At 38.3% G+C, this 14,940-nt stretch overlaps 1 protein-coding gene and 1 long non-coding RNA gene across 5 annotated transcripts in view; one reads left to right on the top strand and one right to left on the bottom strand.

Moving 5' to 3' along the window:
• The window catches only part of LOC116723851 (uncharacterized), a 19,285-nt gene extending 11,751 nt beyond the window's left edge, over positions 1-7,534 (bottom strand). Inside the window, exon 1 of the long non-coding RNA XR_004340052.1 lies at positions 6,489-7,534. This is a non-coding gene — a long non-coding RNA (uncharacterized LOC116723851). The remainder of the gene's footprint in view (positions 1-6,488) is intronic.
• The window catches only part of slc12a2 (solute carrier family 12 member 2), a 76,316-nt gene that overhangs the window by 23,181 nt on the left and 38,195 nt on the right, over positions 1-14,940 (top strand). For all 4 annotated transcript variants that reach the window (XM_032568998.1, XM_032568995.1, XM_032568997.1 and 1 more), the window contains exons 2-3: positions 10,934-11,053; positions 13,941-14,016. In XM_032568998.1, coding sequence (XP_032424889.1) covers positions 10,934-11,053; positions 13,941-14,016 — 196 coding nt within the window. The remainder of the gene's footprint in view (positions 1-10,933; positions 11,054-13,940; positions 14,017-14,940) is intronic.

The raw sequence follows: 14,940 nt of genomic DNA, 5'->3' as shown, positions 1-14,940 counted from the left end.
GGCGCCCTGGTTTGGTGGTCTGCACAATTTGAAGCTTGAGTTCTTGGTGTGGAACCTCCCAGAATCTCATCTGCTGCAGATTGTCTGAAGATGAAAGGAAACGTATAAATAGACAGTTAGTGTTAGAAAATGTATATTGATTTTCCTGTACAATTAAATGGTAAATGGACTGAACTTATATAGCACTTTTCCAGTCATTTTGCCTACTCAAAGTGCATTACACTTGACTCACATTCACACATTCGCACTCTCAAACGGCCACACCGATACGCACATTGGTAGGAAATTTGATCCACTGGCAAACTTGACTTTGACATAACATTACTGAACCTGAAAATTGCTTGTATCTTCACAATGTATATGTAGGCCTGTCACGATAACAAATTTTGCGGAGCGATTAATTGTCTCAAAAATTATTGCGATAAACGATAATATTGTTTGAAGACCTTTTTACACTGATTTAATGGAAATTATGTAATAATGCATGCGATTTCTTGCCAAAGATAGATGCACTTTATTTTCAAAAGAACACTAAACACTGGAACTGATAAACAAAATAAACAAAACAACCAAAAACAAAAATAAAATGGATTCTCAGTCTCCATTAACAAAAAAATGTACTTTTCTGTCATGCCCCCCCTAGGAAGAAGAAAACATCTCGAGCCCCCCCAGCTCGACTATAAATAGTATCATTGTCTACAAAATTGTTATAAGTACACCTCTGCATAACACTGTATCCTTATTAAAGTATAAGAGAATAAAAAAAGAAAGAAATATGGACCAACTTACAACAAAGAATAGCTTTATTAACTGTAACAGAAAAGATTTAAAGTGCATCTGAAATTCAAAAATAAAATTAAATCCTTAATAAACTATTAACATTTTTGACTGACCATGTCAAACAATATGATACTGAAAAATTAAATTACATAAAATCAATAAATAATAATGCATTCAAACTGATCACCAACATTAACTCAGGAGCACAATATTAAAAAAAACTTTAACCTGCAAAACAAAAATATATAAAATAATTTGTGCTGATTTTTTTTTTTTAATCAAAGATGATGTCTGGACTAATGGCTACAATGAGCACGTTTTGCAATGCACAGCTTTTTGAAGCGGGGTTTGAAGCAGGACACAGCAACTCTCAGCTCGTGCTCAATGTGTAGCTGGGGCCTGAATTTGCTTTTCAGAGCAGCAACAGCAGAGAAGCCAGTCTCACACAAGAAGTTGCAAATGGAAGAAGAATGTGCACAGCTCTTTGTCCTAAGAGTGGATATTGCTTCTCCACATTCAGCCAGAATTCACTCAGTGTCTGGGATGTGAAACTTAGTCTCAATATGGAGTCAGATGTGATGTCTATGAACTGCTTCTCCTCTGCAGAGCTAAAACCAGTTGGAGCTGGTGCATTAAAAGGATCTCTCACCCAGTCATACTGGGAACTGTTTTCAGGGAAGTACTTTGTAAAGAATCCCATCAGTGATGAAATATGCTGCTTAAAATATGGAATCACTGAGGTGGCATCATAGTCAGTAGTGTCAACAAATTCCTGCAGGTTCTCAAATGACTCAGTATTTCCTTCATCAAGTCGCCTGCCCCACATTGCAAGCTTTCGAGTGAAAGAGCTGATCTTGTCTGTGACCTGAGGGAGGTGTTTATCTTTCCCTTGAAGCTGTAGATTTAGTTCATTGAGCTTTCCAAATATGTCACTCAGGTAGGCTAGTTTCATCAGAAAGTTCTCATCACTAAACTTTCTTGCAACTTCATACTTGTGCTCCTGCTCCAAAAACATTCTTATCTCCTCTCTGAGCTCAAAAACTCGGGACAACACTTTTCCTCGTGACAGCCACCTTGCCTCACTGTGAAACAGCACAGCTTGATGTTCAGCTCCCATCTCCTCACAGATAGCAGAGAAGACTCTTGTTTTTAGTGGTCTGGTCTTTATTAAATTGACTACACCTACAATGTCAGGCATAACCTCACTTAATTCAGAGGAAAGGTGCCTTGATGCCAGTGCTTCTCTGTGTATAACACAGTGTGTCCACTCAGCATTAGGTGAGGCCTTCTTGATGAGAGTCCGAAGTCCTTTTCTCATCCCTGCCATGGTCTGTGCACCATCACTGCAAACACCAATGCAGTTCTCCCACTTTAGCCCATTCTCAGTCAGGAAGCAGTCTAGCATTTTGAAGAGCTCTTCAGCTGTGGCTCTGTCTCTGACATATATACAAAAAAGTAGATCCTCACACAGGGAATTTGTCATGTCAAAACGTACATAAGCAATAAACAAACAGTCTTTGTTGCTGTCAGTTGCTTCATCAAAATGTAAGGCAAACGTTTGTCTTTGAGTTTATCTACCAGCTGTTCTTTAAGATCATCAGCAATGTCATTTATACGTCTAGCAACAGTGTCATTGGACAGAGGGATAGTTTTTTTTTTGCAGCACTTGCGTCATCCAGCATGACAGAGACCATGTCTAATGCTGCAGGCAGTATCAGCTCCTCTGCTATGGTGTGGGGTTTTTTGCACTGAGCAATTTGGTACACCAACTTATGCCAACAACGCTCGCTGGTTTACTGAAGTAGCAGTCACAAAGCGGGATGACTGTTGGCAATATTCGGCACGTTTTCGCTGAAAAAACTCAAGCGGCTTATCAGCGTGATTGGGGTGTAATGTCTTTAAGTGACGCCTTAATTTATTTGGCTTCATGCTGTCCGCTGTCAACATTTTGAGACACAGTAAGCACACCAGTCTTTCCTTGTCTCCCACCGTAGTCACAGTGAAGCCAAGCGCTACATACGCCTCGTCATATTTCCTCGTCTTAGCTTTTGGGAGACTTTCTTTTGTCTCTTTATCTCTGTCTCTCTTCGCCTGTCTTCTCATCCCTGTTAAATATTTTTCCATGGTGTCACTTGAGGGTCTGCTACACTTCGTGTCATACTATGTGCTGTGTGCAAAGCACGCAAACCCCTACACCACCGAGCGAATGCTCCCTGCGCACACTCTGCCAATGAGAGCTCCACTGCCCCCTAATGTAGTGGAGGTGCAATTGCACTTTATTCTAGGACAGTAAAAACATCAAAATAAAAAAATAAAAAAGCATGTTCCCCGAGGTCAAACGCGCCCCCCTTGATGGAGCCTCGCGCCCCCCACTATTTGAGAAGCACTGCCCTATAGCAATAATTAGATTTAAATAGAGAAAATTGGCACATCCGACTACATGATGCAATAATTCACAGTACACGTTGAGCCTTTTTTCATTCAGTGTCATCAAAAGAAAGAAAAAAAGGCCGGAAGAGACGATAAAGCCGATAATTAAAATGAGGTTGATAGTTTTAATTTATCGTACGATTGATTGATTTATCGTTTATCGCAACAGGCCTCTGTATATGTAAAAAAAAATTCTTTTTATGTCCATCAAATGTGTATGCATTAAATGTGTTAGTATGAAAGCTATTTTTGGGGTACTTTAAATAAATACATAAAATGTTTATTTTTTAATTATACATTTACTAGCTGTTAATTATGTCAAAATATCAATTGAAAAAGAAATTTGCTGTCCTGTGAAAATCTAAACCATCTGAATGTATTTTACCATCTACATTATTTTACCATCTACATTACATTACATCTACAATGAAGACAAACAATAACACCAGGCTTGTCCAGGTTTGCAGGTGAGGTATATATTTGTTCAAGGGCCAATGAAATGGGGTCTTTGCGGATTTCACAGAGGTCCAGACACAAATACAGTAGAATCTGAAGATTCTGCAGGCTGTGTGAACATTAGTCTAAATCCTTATTTACGGTGAGAAGTCAACATAAATAAGGAAAGTACCTTTCAGTTTCTTCTGGTGAATAAGGTATAGCAGTTGCAGATGGTCTGCCTTCAATACTGCTGAAGCAAGAAGATATGGTTTCAGTGATGGTGACCAACATCCAGCTATATTACCTTATCAAGGGTAGTGTACATTTTGAAATATCTGAATAAGAATTTATTAAGTAAATTCACTTTAGTTAAATAGCGGTTTTCTTGTCTTATGTGATGATTGTGCCCAAACACAAAGTAAATTTATATACAGAGATGTATGTTAAGAGGTATTTACAGGACAGAGGTCTAATAACGGGAAACATAAAAACATTAACAAAATGAAGTTTTGCGTTTGCCAGCATGCAGTGCCAGCATTAAGACATGAACTATCTTGTCCAGGGGTGTCAAACTTCAGTCCTCAAGGTCCAGTATCCTGCACCTTTTAGATGTGCCTCTGCTGCACCACACCTGAAGAGAATAATTAGGTCATTAGCAAAGTTCTGGAGAACTTATCTACACAAGGAGGAGGTAATTAAGCCATTTCATTCCAGTGTTTTGTATCTAAAAACTGCAGGACACCGGTCCTTGAGGACTGGAGTTTGACACCTGTGATCTTGTCATTATTTGGTGCAGGCCAAAGCTATTTTAACCATATTCAAGCACTGCTATGGCAGGTGGCTTTCTCTGACTGCCTTCACCTGACAATAAATAAAGAGCAGATGAACTACGCTGCTTCTCGCTTGCTCTATTTTGACACCAGTTGATTACCTCAACATGCATTACCGCGGTTGGTCCGTAGATTGTAGGCCAAATTTCTACCGTATACCGTTTATATCGCAGATTCCTAGTGTGACAGCTCCATACCCGTCATGCACTCGCGGAGGCCAGTTGGTTGGATTTTATGCCATTTACTGGAACTGAAATGAGTTGTCAACAACACACTAATAGCGCAGTGAGCTTCCCTACTGGTCCACTAGTCACTCTGTGTACTGTAACAAAACTCCAAGTTAGCCTTTGAACAGAACCACCAACACTACTCAGAAGAGAACCGGATTTGATGGCTTACCACAAGAGAGCGCTGAACAAACTGTGTGGAATTTCCGGTTTCCCCTCGTATTTATAGGCAACCAGTAGGGGGCGGCAAAAGCCAGCCATCACAGGACAATTATGAAATATATTTTAGCAAGAATTTCATCTGTATATCCAATACCCATTACAGTAGTGTTAACCACATTGGGATTCCCCGTAACCAGCTCCTAACAGCACAAATTAGCACACAAGTATGTGTTTGAATTAGTCTGCAAATGATTAACTGTCTGAAGCCACTTAAAGGAACATAGTTTTGTGGAGTTCTCCATAGATCTGGGATTTCTAGATATTCATTTTTCATGTATTACCATTTTTTAACAACCAAAGTAAATGCCGTAGATCTCCATAATGTAAATTCCTCGGCACCGTGGCTGCTTAGCTTTAGTGCTAGCTTTCACACACTTGTTCTCTGTAAACATGTCCCAAGTTGGCTTAAAGACAGTTTACCTGCTTCTTTAATTTTGTAACTTGTGTCACTAATTAGCTGGAGCTTTTATAGAGTTCTTTTACAACATGGTTTCAATTACTTTGGGATTACAAATAGATGAGATTGCAGATGATTAAAATGAAATGGCAGAGTGTTTCATTGTTTATTAGCTGTAAACCACAAGCAATTCTCTTTAATTTCCTGCTTTGTCCCTGGTGCCTGAGGAGACTGACTGTCTTTTGGACCATTTCCAACATAACTTGTGAAACTAATTTATTTTCCACTTCTTGTTTCCTGCCAGTTTTGTATTGTGTAGCATTTTACACCAAGACGTGAACTAGACCACTCTAGTTCCTTGCCAAATAGTGTAGAAGACTAACTGTTCACCAAAGCTACAGAGCCTGCAATTTCTTTTACCATAACTGCAGCTGAAATAATTTGCTATATAATCTGATAGTAAGATTGCCAAAGAAATTAATTGTGAAGTTGACATCCTGAAGTCCAAACAATCTAATCATATAAAATCATTGTATAATTTAAAATATTAACTAAAACATAAATGATTTTATCTCTTATGAATACATAATAAGCTTTCAGTTAGTTAGGATGGGGGGAATGACGAACAGTATTTAAATGTGTGTGCAGCAGTTTGTTGCACATACCGATATGTGTTTGTGTTTATATGCTAACATAAATGTGTACATACGTGTACATACACATAAGAGTGAAAGTCCTACTGTGCTAGTGCAAATGTGCTCATTTGTTTTCAACTGTGTAGCTGACTGCAATAGCTGTTAGATATTCACTGTGTTCACCAGATAGGAGCTATTCTTATGTTGGAGTTTTTGTTCTTCGTGCTCTGTAGCGCCAACTTGAGGGTGAAACTCTACCCTGTGACCAGGATGTGTTGGGTTGTTTTGCTGGTCCTAGTCCTGTATAAGTCAGAAATGGATGGAACGTCAATCCGGATGACCGTTGGATCTAATTGTTTGTTGCAGTTTGGATATGTCTGTATTTTGTAGCTGATTCACAGCAGTGATGTGCGATGAGGTTCATAGCTGGTGAGGCACTGACTTAATCAGATTTACAAATATAGACCCCTTGCATGTTGTTGTTTACATACGGAAATTTTGCGGATACGGAAAATGCTGGAGTGCAAACAGACTATTCTTTTACATGCCATCCATAGCCGCGCTGACACGGTAGAATAATTCCATTAACTCAAAGAAATTTGGAAATGTAGGTATTATTAATTTAGTGCTATGCTCCACAGCAAAGGGAAAAACCGTTGAAGTGCAACTCAAAACCACTTCTTTGTCGCCCTCTGTATTGGCCAAGCTACACACAGACTTTTTGCCATAGCAACTGACAACAATGGCACTTTGTTTCAGGATTCAACACCAAAAAACTCTCAAATATTTCCCACACAAAACACTTTACATTCAGTCTGTTGCAGTGCTATGGTTTTAGGCTTAATGTTTATTTTGTGATTATTAATAAGTGACCACTGTCGTAGATTAGCTATCGCTGCTTGAGCTAATCTAGTTTGTGGGTTATTTTTCTGTGTTCTTTACTCATACACACTGTAGCTCACAAAACGCACATTTCATTAGAAAACTAAACACATTTTTTTACTGCTGTCTTATCTTTACTTATAAATGAAGTCTGTGCGCCGCTCATTGTGCACAAAAATATCCCTTCATTAAAAGCCAAGTCTATCCTTGACATCCCAAACGGTTTTAATGCGATCTGGCTTTGAATACGAGTAGTAGATCGCTCGTGTTTGGTCGGGCTTCTTAGTAAATTATTTAGGTTACAAAATCCCATCTAAATCCACACAGTGCCACAAGTTGAGAAAAGATGGCAGAGAAAGCAGGAAAGGCAGTTTTTAGCAGGACATCCACAAAGCCTGTCTTTTCTTTCCATTTGAAAAGAGGGAGTACCCTTTTGTCTGTAAGTGTGAAGCAAACCTTCAGCTCTGGTGTTGATCTTCCTTTAGTTATTATTTCATGCTTCAATTGAAAATCCACTTTAGAAAACTGTTTAAGTGTAATAATGTAGTCATCCATGTTGACATCAGAAGAGAGGAGAAAACATTAAATATATCACTGTACTTTTTTACTGTCTAGCTAGCTCGCTATTACTTACTCTGCAGTTGTGGAGTCACAAAACCAATGTCTCGGATCATGAGCACCCCCTGCCATGAGGCAAGATAATTGCCTGCCTCACCTCGACTGTTTTCTGCAGTTTATGATCGCTCCTCAGCACACGAAACACATTACACACACACAGTTGGTGACAAAAAACACTGTACATTATATAAATGAGCTAAATTATGGAAAATCAGTTCATATATTAAATGTTTTTTAACTATTTTATTGGTGATGTGCAGACAGGAAGAACATGCTCCCATCAAATGGTAGCCAGCACAGTTAGCAAGAGGTTGCACAATCCAAGGTGAGGCTCAGCTCGCTGGTCACCAGCTGCGCTTCTGAGCATTTTAATAGGAAACCGCGAAACTTCAGCAATTTTGAAGAAAAAATAATCAAAATTGGTTAAGCGCAATGAAAAAAATACTTTATAGTGCAAACCACAGGGTGAAAATAGCAATATAAATTATCATATTATATATTATTTTTACACGATAATAGGCGAGGCTCTGCCTCTACCTATCATTTGCACAGATTTTAGCAAGTTTAGCTGCAGGTGGCTCTGACTGCACCAGCGGTTCATTTGATTCACCTCCTGACTGGATGCATACTCATCACTGTCCTGGATCAGACCAGTGATGATTAGTCATTTTCATACCAGGCAAAACAGAGTGTGGAGAGAATGCGCCCCCAAAGGGTGTTGATGATTCTTAGGCAGTAGATGCTGCCGATCAGTGAGGAAGTTGGTGATCCACTGGCAGGTGGAGACTGGCACAGTGAACTGGATAATCTCCTGGAGGAGGATGTCTGGATTGATGTTGTTGAAGGCAGAGCTGATGTCTACTAACAGGATTCTGATGTATGCCCTCGGATGGTCTAAGTGGATGAAGCATAGACCCGAGTTGACTGCATCCTCTGGTGACCTATTGACCAGAAAACCAAATTCTAGGGTGCCTCTGATGTCTTTCAAATGTTTCAGTACAAGGCAATCAAATGTTTTCATGATCACAGATGTCAAGGCAATTAACCTGTAGGCATTTAGTCCTGTGATGGTCTGTTTCTTGGAGTCTTTTTTGGTGTATTTTCTGTGAACTTCAGATAGACTTTTTGTAGACACATTATTGAGAAATTAAGTTGCATTTACCACATATTTGGTTGCCCTCTTCAAACCCGTGTTGCAATTAATTTTTTAAGTTTTGGAAAGGTAGTGGAAAAATTTTGGTGCATGAGTGCCACAGTATCAAAACATGTCTGCAAATCTCACACTGTCAATGGGTGACAGGCAAGTCAAGCAGAGGGCAGCGCAGCAACCCACAGAACACACTACCATGTTCGCACACACACACACGACTAAGAACATTAGCTTTAACTCTTTTGACATTAGATTTCCATCCGTCAATTAAAAAAAAAATCAAACCAAATGTCCAGTCATTTCTGTATTTGCCACTTTTTTTGTTTCTCTTGACTGAAGCAAACCAGAGCTTATTGAAATGCTCTAGTTTCAATACGAAGAATGAAACCAGAATCATTCTTTAAAAACGAAGAATGAACCATACTGCCCCTGTACTATTATGCACAACTACTTAGTGCTGAATAATTAGTTAAAGCCAGAAATTTTGTATTGCTATGTGCAGCACCTGGCCCATCCTTAAAGATCTTAGAAAGTTAATTTTTAATCTTGTATTGGAAAAAAAAAAAAAAACGTGTAAAATACAATTAAATTGCAGTACATCAGTTACTGAGAATTTGGACACATTTGAGTTTTACAGTAGATAGATGGATTATTTTCTATTCCACATTCTGTCTATTGCTGTTCTAAGCTCTTGCACACACAGTTTTATTTTCTTTTTTCTTTAGCTTCAGATAAAAAAAACTGAATTATAGTAACAGGAAATTTTACCCAATTGCGGTGCTTCTATTCATTATACAGTATATAATAATGAATAAAAACACCTTTGAGGTATGCAGTGTATGAGACAGTGTGTGTGCTAAGTACTTAAAATTTAGATTTTAGCCTTCCATGTGAAGTATGTGAGAGGCTCTTTACATTATCATCCTAGCTGATCCAATTACAAATGGAGGACTCTCTAGTATTACTGTTACTGTGTTATTTTACCTCAAAGGTTTTATGAGGGGAGGAGAATGAGCATACTCCTTAAAACTCCCCCACTTGGCAGCAATTCTCTGCTGCAGAGTTAAGTGTCAGCACAGTCTATCCATTTAGACCTTCTTCTTCTCTATTTCATGGTGGTAATCCATTGTCAAACAAAATAACAATTTGTGGGATTACTTTAGTTTTACTTTTATTGTGTGAGATCTTATTTTTAAGAATACTCTATTACTCTATTACATAAGTATTACTCTACATTAGCAGGATTGTTATTTGTAGCACACAAAAACCTGGAGGGCATGAACACATCAGTGCTAATCAATAGCAGCTGCTTGATGAAATGGCAAAATGTAAGAATGTTGAAAAAGCCAAGGTCATCCATGCCAAATACTCTGTTGTTGAAACACCACTCTGAAGCTCATTTTTTGTTGAGAAAGCAAATTATGAACATGATCTTTAGTCAGTGTGTGGTAACTGATACACATAGTGTTTAATATGTCCATTCCATCCAAATACTGCTAAGTTAGTCCTAACCTTTATTTTGTTGTTTAACAAATACTTCCTGACTTGGATCCAGACTTTTTGGTTCTTTAAATGCCTAAAAAAAATCTGTTCTTTAATCTAGTTTAAATCTGCCTTATCCATCTTTATTCACAATCAGCAAGTTTGGACAAGTTCATATTTAGTCAAAAAGCAGTCAAATTCATGTTAGTTTAACTGACCCGATCACAGGAAGACCATTTACATATTGGTGGAAAATTTTAGTTTGCCACCAGTAACATTGCAGATATTATCATTTGTATCTCTAGGTCTAAATCTCATGATCCATCATCTACTTACACATTTCCCCATTTTCTGGATATTTTTATCAGACAACCTTCTAAAACTCATAATATAATCCTCTTAACGAGCTGAGAAAATAGACTGGAGGCTTCACTAACTTAACTAATTATTGCATTTATACATTGATAAATGCTGCCCTCTTCTCCACCCTCCTAAGAGATGTTTTCTTCTGACAGAAGACCTTTTTGCTTTTAGCTTTGGCAACAGAATAATGGACTGTTCCAACTTCAGCTTAAATCTGTCATGCGTGTAGGAGCTTTGGTACTGGCAAACTCATTGACGTCACTTTGTGAACTTGAAATGCTCCTGGAAGCAAAGCTATATAATGTACGTAATAAGAATGGACAACTGGACGAATATATCGATCGGCGACAGTAGAGTGAACCCTTCAATGGTGAACTTTTCTGCCGCACCTCCAACTGAGCTTAGGGAAACCCTGTACAAGAAACTCTGTACAATTATTTTATTTTGTTGAGTAATGTGACAATATTTGTTGTTCTCAGGAGCCATTTGAGGATGGCTTTCCTAATGGTGATGAGCTGACACCGGCTGAAGAGGCTGCTGCAAAAGAGGCAGCAGAGCCCAAAGGAGTGGTCAAGTTTGGCTGGATTAAGGGGGTTCTGGTAAGTCACTTTAAAAATGCTTTTATTGTTTATAATTGGGTTATCTAAATAAGTAATACAAGTGTATTTAGTTGCCTAGTTTTTCTGTTGTGATTAATCAAATTGTAATGATGTTATAATAATATGGTTAAAATGTTTCTGCAACCATAGCCAATTCATTGGTAGACCAGGGCTGGTGCTGGTTTAATTCAACTAGAACCAGTTTGTTGTTCCTCAGAAAGTAGCATTATGAGGTGGCTTCAAGCTAGTTTTCTAGGACGTCTCTTCGGAAGCATTTGAAATTCTGTTGTTTTCCTTTTCTCTATAGCTCCCAACCTAGAAAAAGATTATACATAAATGGTTAGAAAAACTGTTAAAATTTCAGATAATTTGTCATGTTATTTGTTATGACCAGGGGTGCACCAATTGCAGTTTTCTGGCCGATTGCTGATTACCAATCGTTTTAAAAGCCTAACCTGCTGATACCAATTTTATTATTTTTTTGTCAAATTTTTTTGTTGCTCAATATATCAAGAAAGTTGCTGAATTGGCAACAGTATTGTTAACTGTAAACACATGACCTGGTGGGCTGGTCTATCAGTCAAGCATTTCTCACTTGAGAGTAGAGGACAGTGGTTGATTTTTAGACCTTTGCCAAAGTAGATAAGATCAGCGGATAAGATCGGCTTTACATGTAAAAACTAACTGGCCACCAATCTCCCAAAATTAAGGAAATCAGCTGGCCAATATATCAGTGCACCCCTAGTTCTGACTGTCATGACATGCTGACAGCTTCAGTATCAGGACAGCAGAGATGATATTCCACTGTAACTTTCATGGCTCCTCATAGGTGAATTCACAATATTTGTGTTAAATAGAAGCAGCACTCTAGATTTACTTTGAGGCAATCCCTAAAACACATTGCTTCCTTCTGTGACATTATGAAACATTTTAAAGAAATTAGCCAAGTAATAGAAGCAGATGTTTTTCATTTCTCTGTGTGAAGGTGCTAGATTGATGTGTCCAATACTTTTTTATGTAGTGACATGGGTTCTGTGTTCCAGAGATGAATGTCTTGGTGCTAAATCTGTAAATCAGCCATAGAAAAAAAGCAAGCGACTGCAAAGATGTTAAAACTGGGAAGACATGTCCTTTACCTACATGGGCAGGAAGGTGACTCAGAGGAGAAGAAGCCATGACTCTCTCATCTTTGGAGCCATTTCTTTTGGTCTGAGACTAAAATTAAAGTGTTTGGACAAAATTGCCATTGTTATGAAACTTTGAAAGACTGGCTACAAGACCGGAAACACAGTCTAAACTGTGAAGTACGGGGTGGCACAGTATTGTATTGTTGCAGAAGAGACTGACTTAATGGACATCATGAGTAAAGAACATTTGCAAAAATATTATAGGAAAGTCTCAAAACACCAGTGAGTCTTTCAAATGGACAATAACCCCAAATTATGTCAAAAGCGGGTAAAAGTCAATATGAGCTGAGCTAGAAGCTAAGATTTCCACTCCACTGTCGCTATGCATGCTCAATCTGAGGGATGGCTGTAAAGTCAATGACACAATGAAATGATTGTCACCAGTTCTCGTCCAGGAAGAGCGAATGACTCGATGCAATTTTCTGGGTTTCCTTTGACAAAAATACTTTTTTAGACTGATGTTAATGAACTGAACTTAATGCACTGTTTGACAACTAGAATAGAATAGACTTTCTTGATCCTAAATGGGAAATTGCTTATTTGCTGACAAGCTACAATTGGGACGTATGTATGATTGAATTTAAGACCTTTATTGTGAATTGGTGCAATATAAATAACTTGAACCGTATTAAAAACTGTGTCTAAGTGAGGAGGCCTACAGCCAGTTCATTCAGGAGGATTAAAATTCCAGCAAATTAGAGTGAGAAGCTTATACAGATATCCTGACCCAAATCATTCCATTAACAGGTAGATACTAAATACTAAGGAAATATGAATTTGACAGAGAGTAAAGGAAATTATTCTGGCATTTAACAAACACGTATTTTCTTTGTTGATCCTAACTGACCCACTGCTGGGAATAGTTTTAAGTGATTTAATCTCAAACACTAAGAAAAAATGGTTTCTTGTGGGGTTTTTTTGTTTTATTTTCACTGCATCAACAGAGAGTCGATGCAGTGACTCTCTGCAGTTGTGAAGTAGTTCATTTTTTGCCTTTGCGTTGGGTGATATTTAAACAAGCAGCAGTGATATAAAAGATAAGCTAACCTGACTTTAATGAAATTCGATGTTTAGGGTTGGTTGTTATTTTAGATAAAGCAGTCAAAAGATAAACTAAGATAGAAACATGGTGGTCATTACATATTGATTTGTTATTGGTGAGTTTGAGCCCAGCCTCAGACTGAAGTGGTTTGTGGTGTTTCATTGGTAGAAACATACTGTTCTCCACTATTTATATCTGATGCCTTGGCAGACTAAAACAGGCTGATCACATTGCCAGCTGTCACACATCGTTTTCTTGTTGCCCGTAATCATTCAGGCTACTCCTTCTAGTTGGCCCACAAGCAACTAGCGTCCTTGCCAACAGTTTGTACCTTCGTCTGAAGAGATGTGTGTTATGTTTGGAAGCCAGGTAGAAGCACGAGTAGACAAAGAACTCTTCTCAACAGCTTTTATTCTTAACTTGCTCAGTACAACAACATCAGGTATTCCTTTCCTCCATCTTATCTCTTCTTCTTCTTCCCTCTACATCAGTACTATTCTCGTACACCACCTAGTGGTAGACACAACAATATGTTACTTCATAAATCTAGTGGAAGTCTTTCAAAGTCTGGCATTTTGAGTAGCAAGAAGTTGCTGAAAGAAGTTAACTTCCAAAAACTTTGCCAGTCTTTGAGTGTAACAAATGATTTTCTCTGCAGGTACGCTGCATGTTGAACATTTGGGGAGTCATGCTCTTTATCCGCATGACATGGATTGTTGGCCAGGCTGGAATTGGTAAGCTGCCAACTCATGTTCAATTCCACACAGTTCCAGTATTAAGAAAATAGCACTGATGTAAGCTTTGTTTATTTATATGCTTACATAAAATGGAGAACTTATGTTTAGTGTGTGTATGTGTGCACACCCCCACACACATTTGCGTGGCTATATTTGTGGGGATTTTCCATTGACTTCCATTCATTTCTACAGCCTGATCCTTATCCTTACACTAACCCTAACCATTACATACCTAACCTTAACCCTAGCCAAAACTCAATTCACACCTTAGTTCTAAATCTAATCCCTGACCCAAAAACAGCGTTTCCCCTTGTGGGGACCAGGCTTCGGTCCCCACATTGTAGTATGTGTCAAGAAAATGGTCCCCACAAGGTATTACAAACAAACACAATCTGATGCAACAACTCTTGACTTACTAGATGAAAAAGTTGCTGTAATGTCACTTGTTCTTTTTCAGAAACAGGAAGTCACCTGTTTACAGCATGACAGTCCTGCACTGCTGAATGAAAAGCAGCTGTTGGGATGAACACGGTTCATCTTAGTAAAGAAGAGCATATTTAATTTTATAAGGAACCACAATTAGTTATAAAAATAGACCTTATTTGGGAAATATTTATCTTGGATGAAAAAACAATACAGTAATAATACTGTAGGATATTTAGTTTCTTATAAATTTTAATAAAAATATTTTCACAGAAATGTCGCCATGTTGTTCACTCTGCAATGCATTCTGGGTAAATGACGTGTAATGGTCCAACTGCCTGCCTCCTCCAGCCAAAACAGTGATGAGTAATGTCAAGCCTTTTTAATTTGAACCGGAGCGCATTGAAATCGATCAGAACGTAGAAATCAGAAGAGGTGAGAGGAGGAGGACCAAACGGAGGAAGAGGACAGAGTTGGCAGTAGGAGCTGGTGTTTTTC

Source organism: Xiphophorus hellerii, chromosome 8, assembly GCF_003331165.1.
Source record: "Xiphophorus hellerii strain 12219 chromosome 8, Xiphophorus_hellerii-4.1, whole genome shotgun sequence".
NCBI classification, from domain to species: domain Eukaryota; kingdom Metazoa; phylum Chordata; class Actinopteri; order Cyprinodontiformes; family Poeciliidae; genus Xiphophorus; species Xiphophorus hellerii.
Note: the sequence above shows the minus strand (reverse complement) of the source record. Positions and strands in the feature narration are given on the sequence as shown.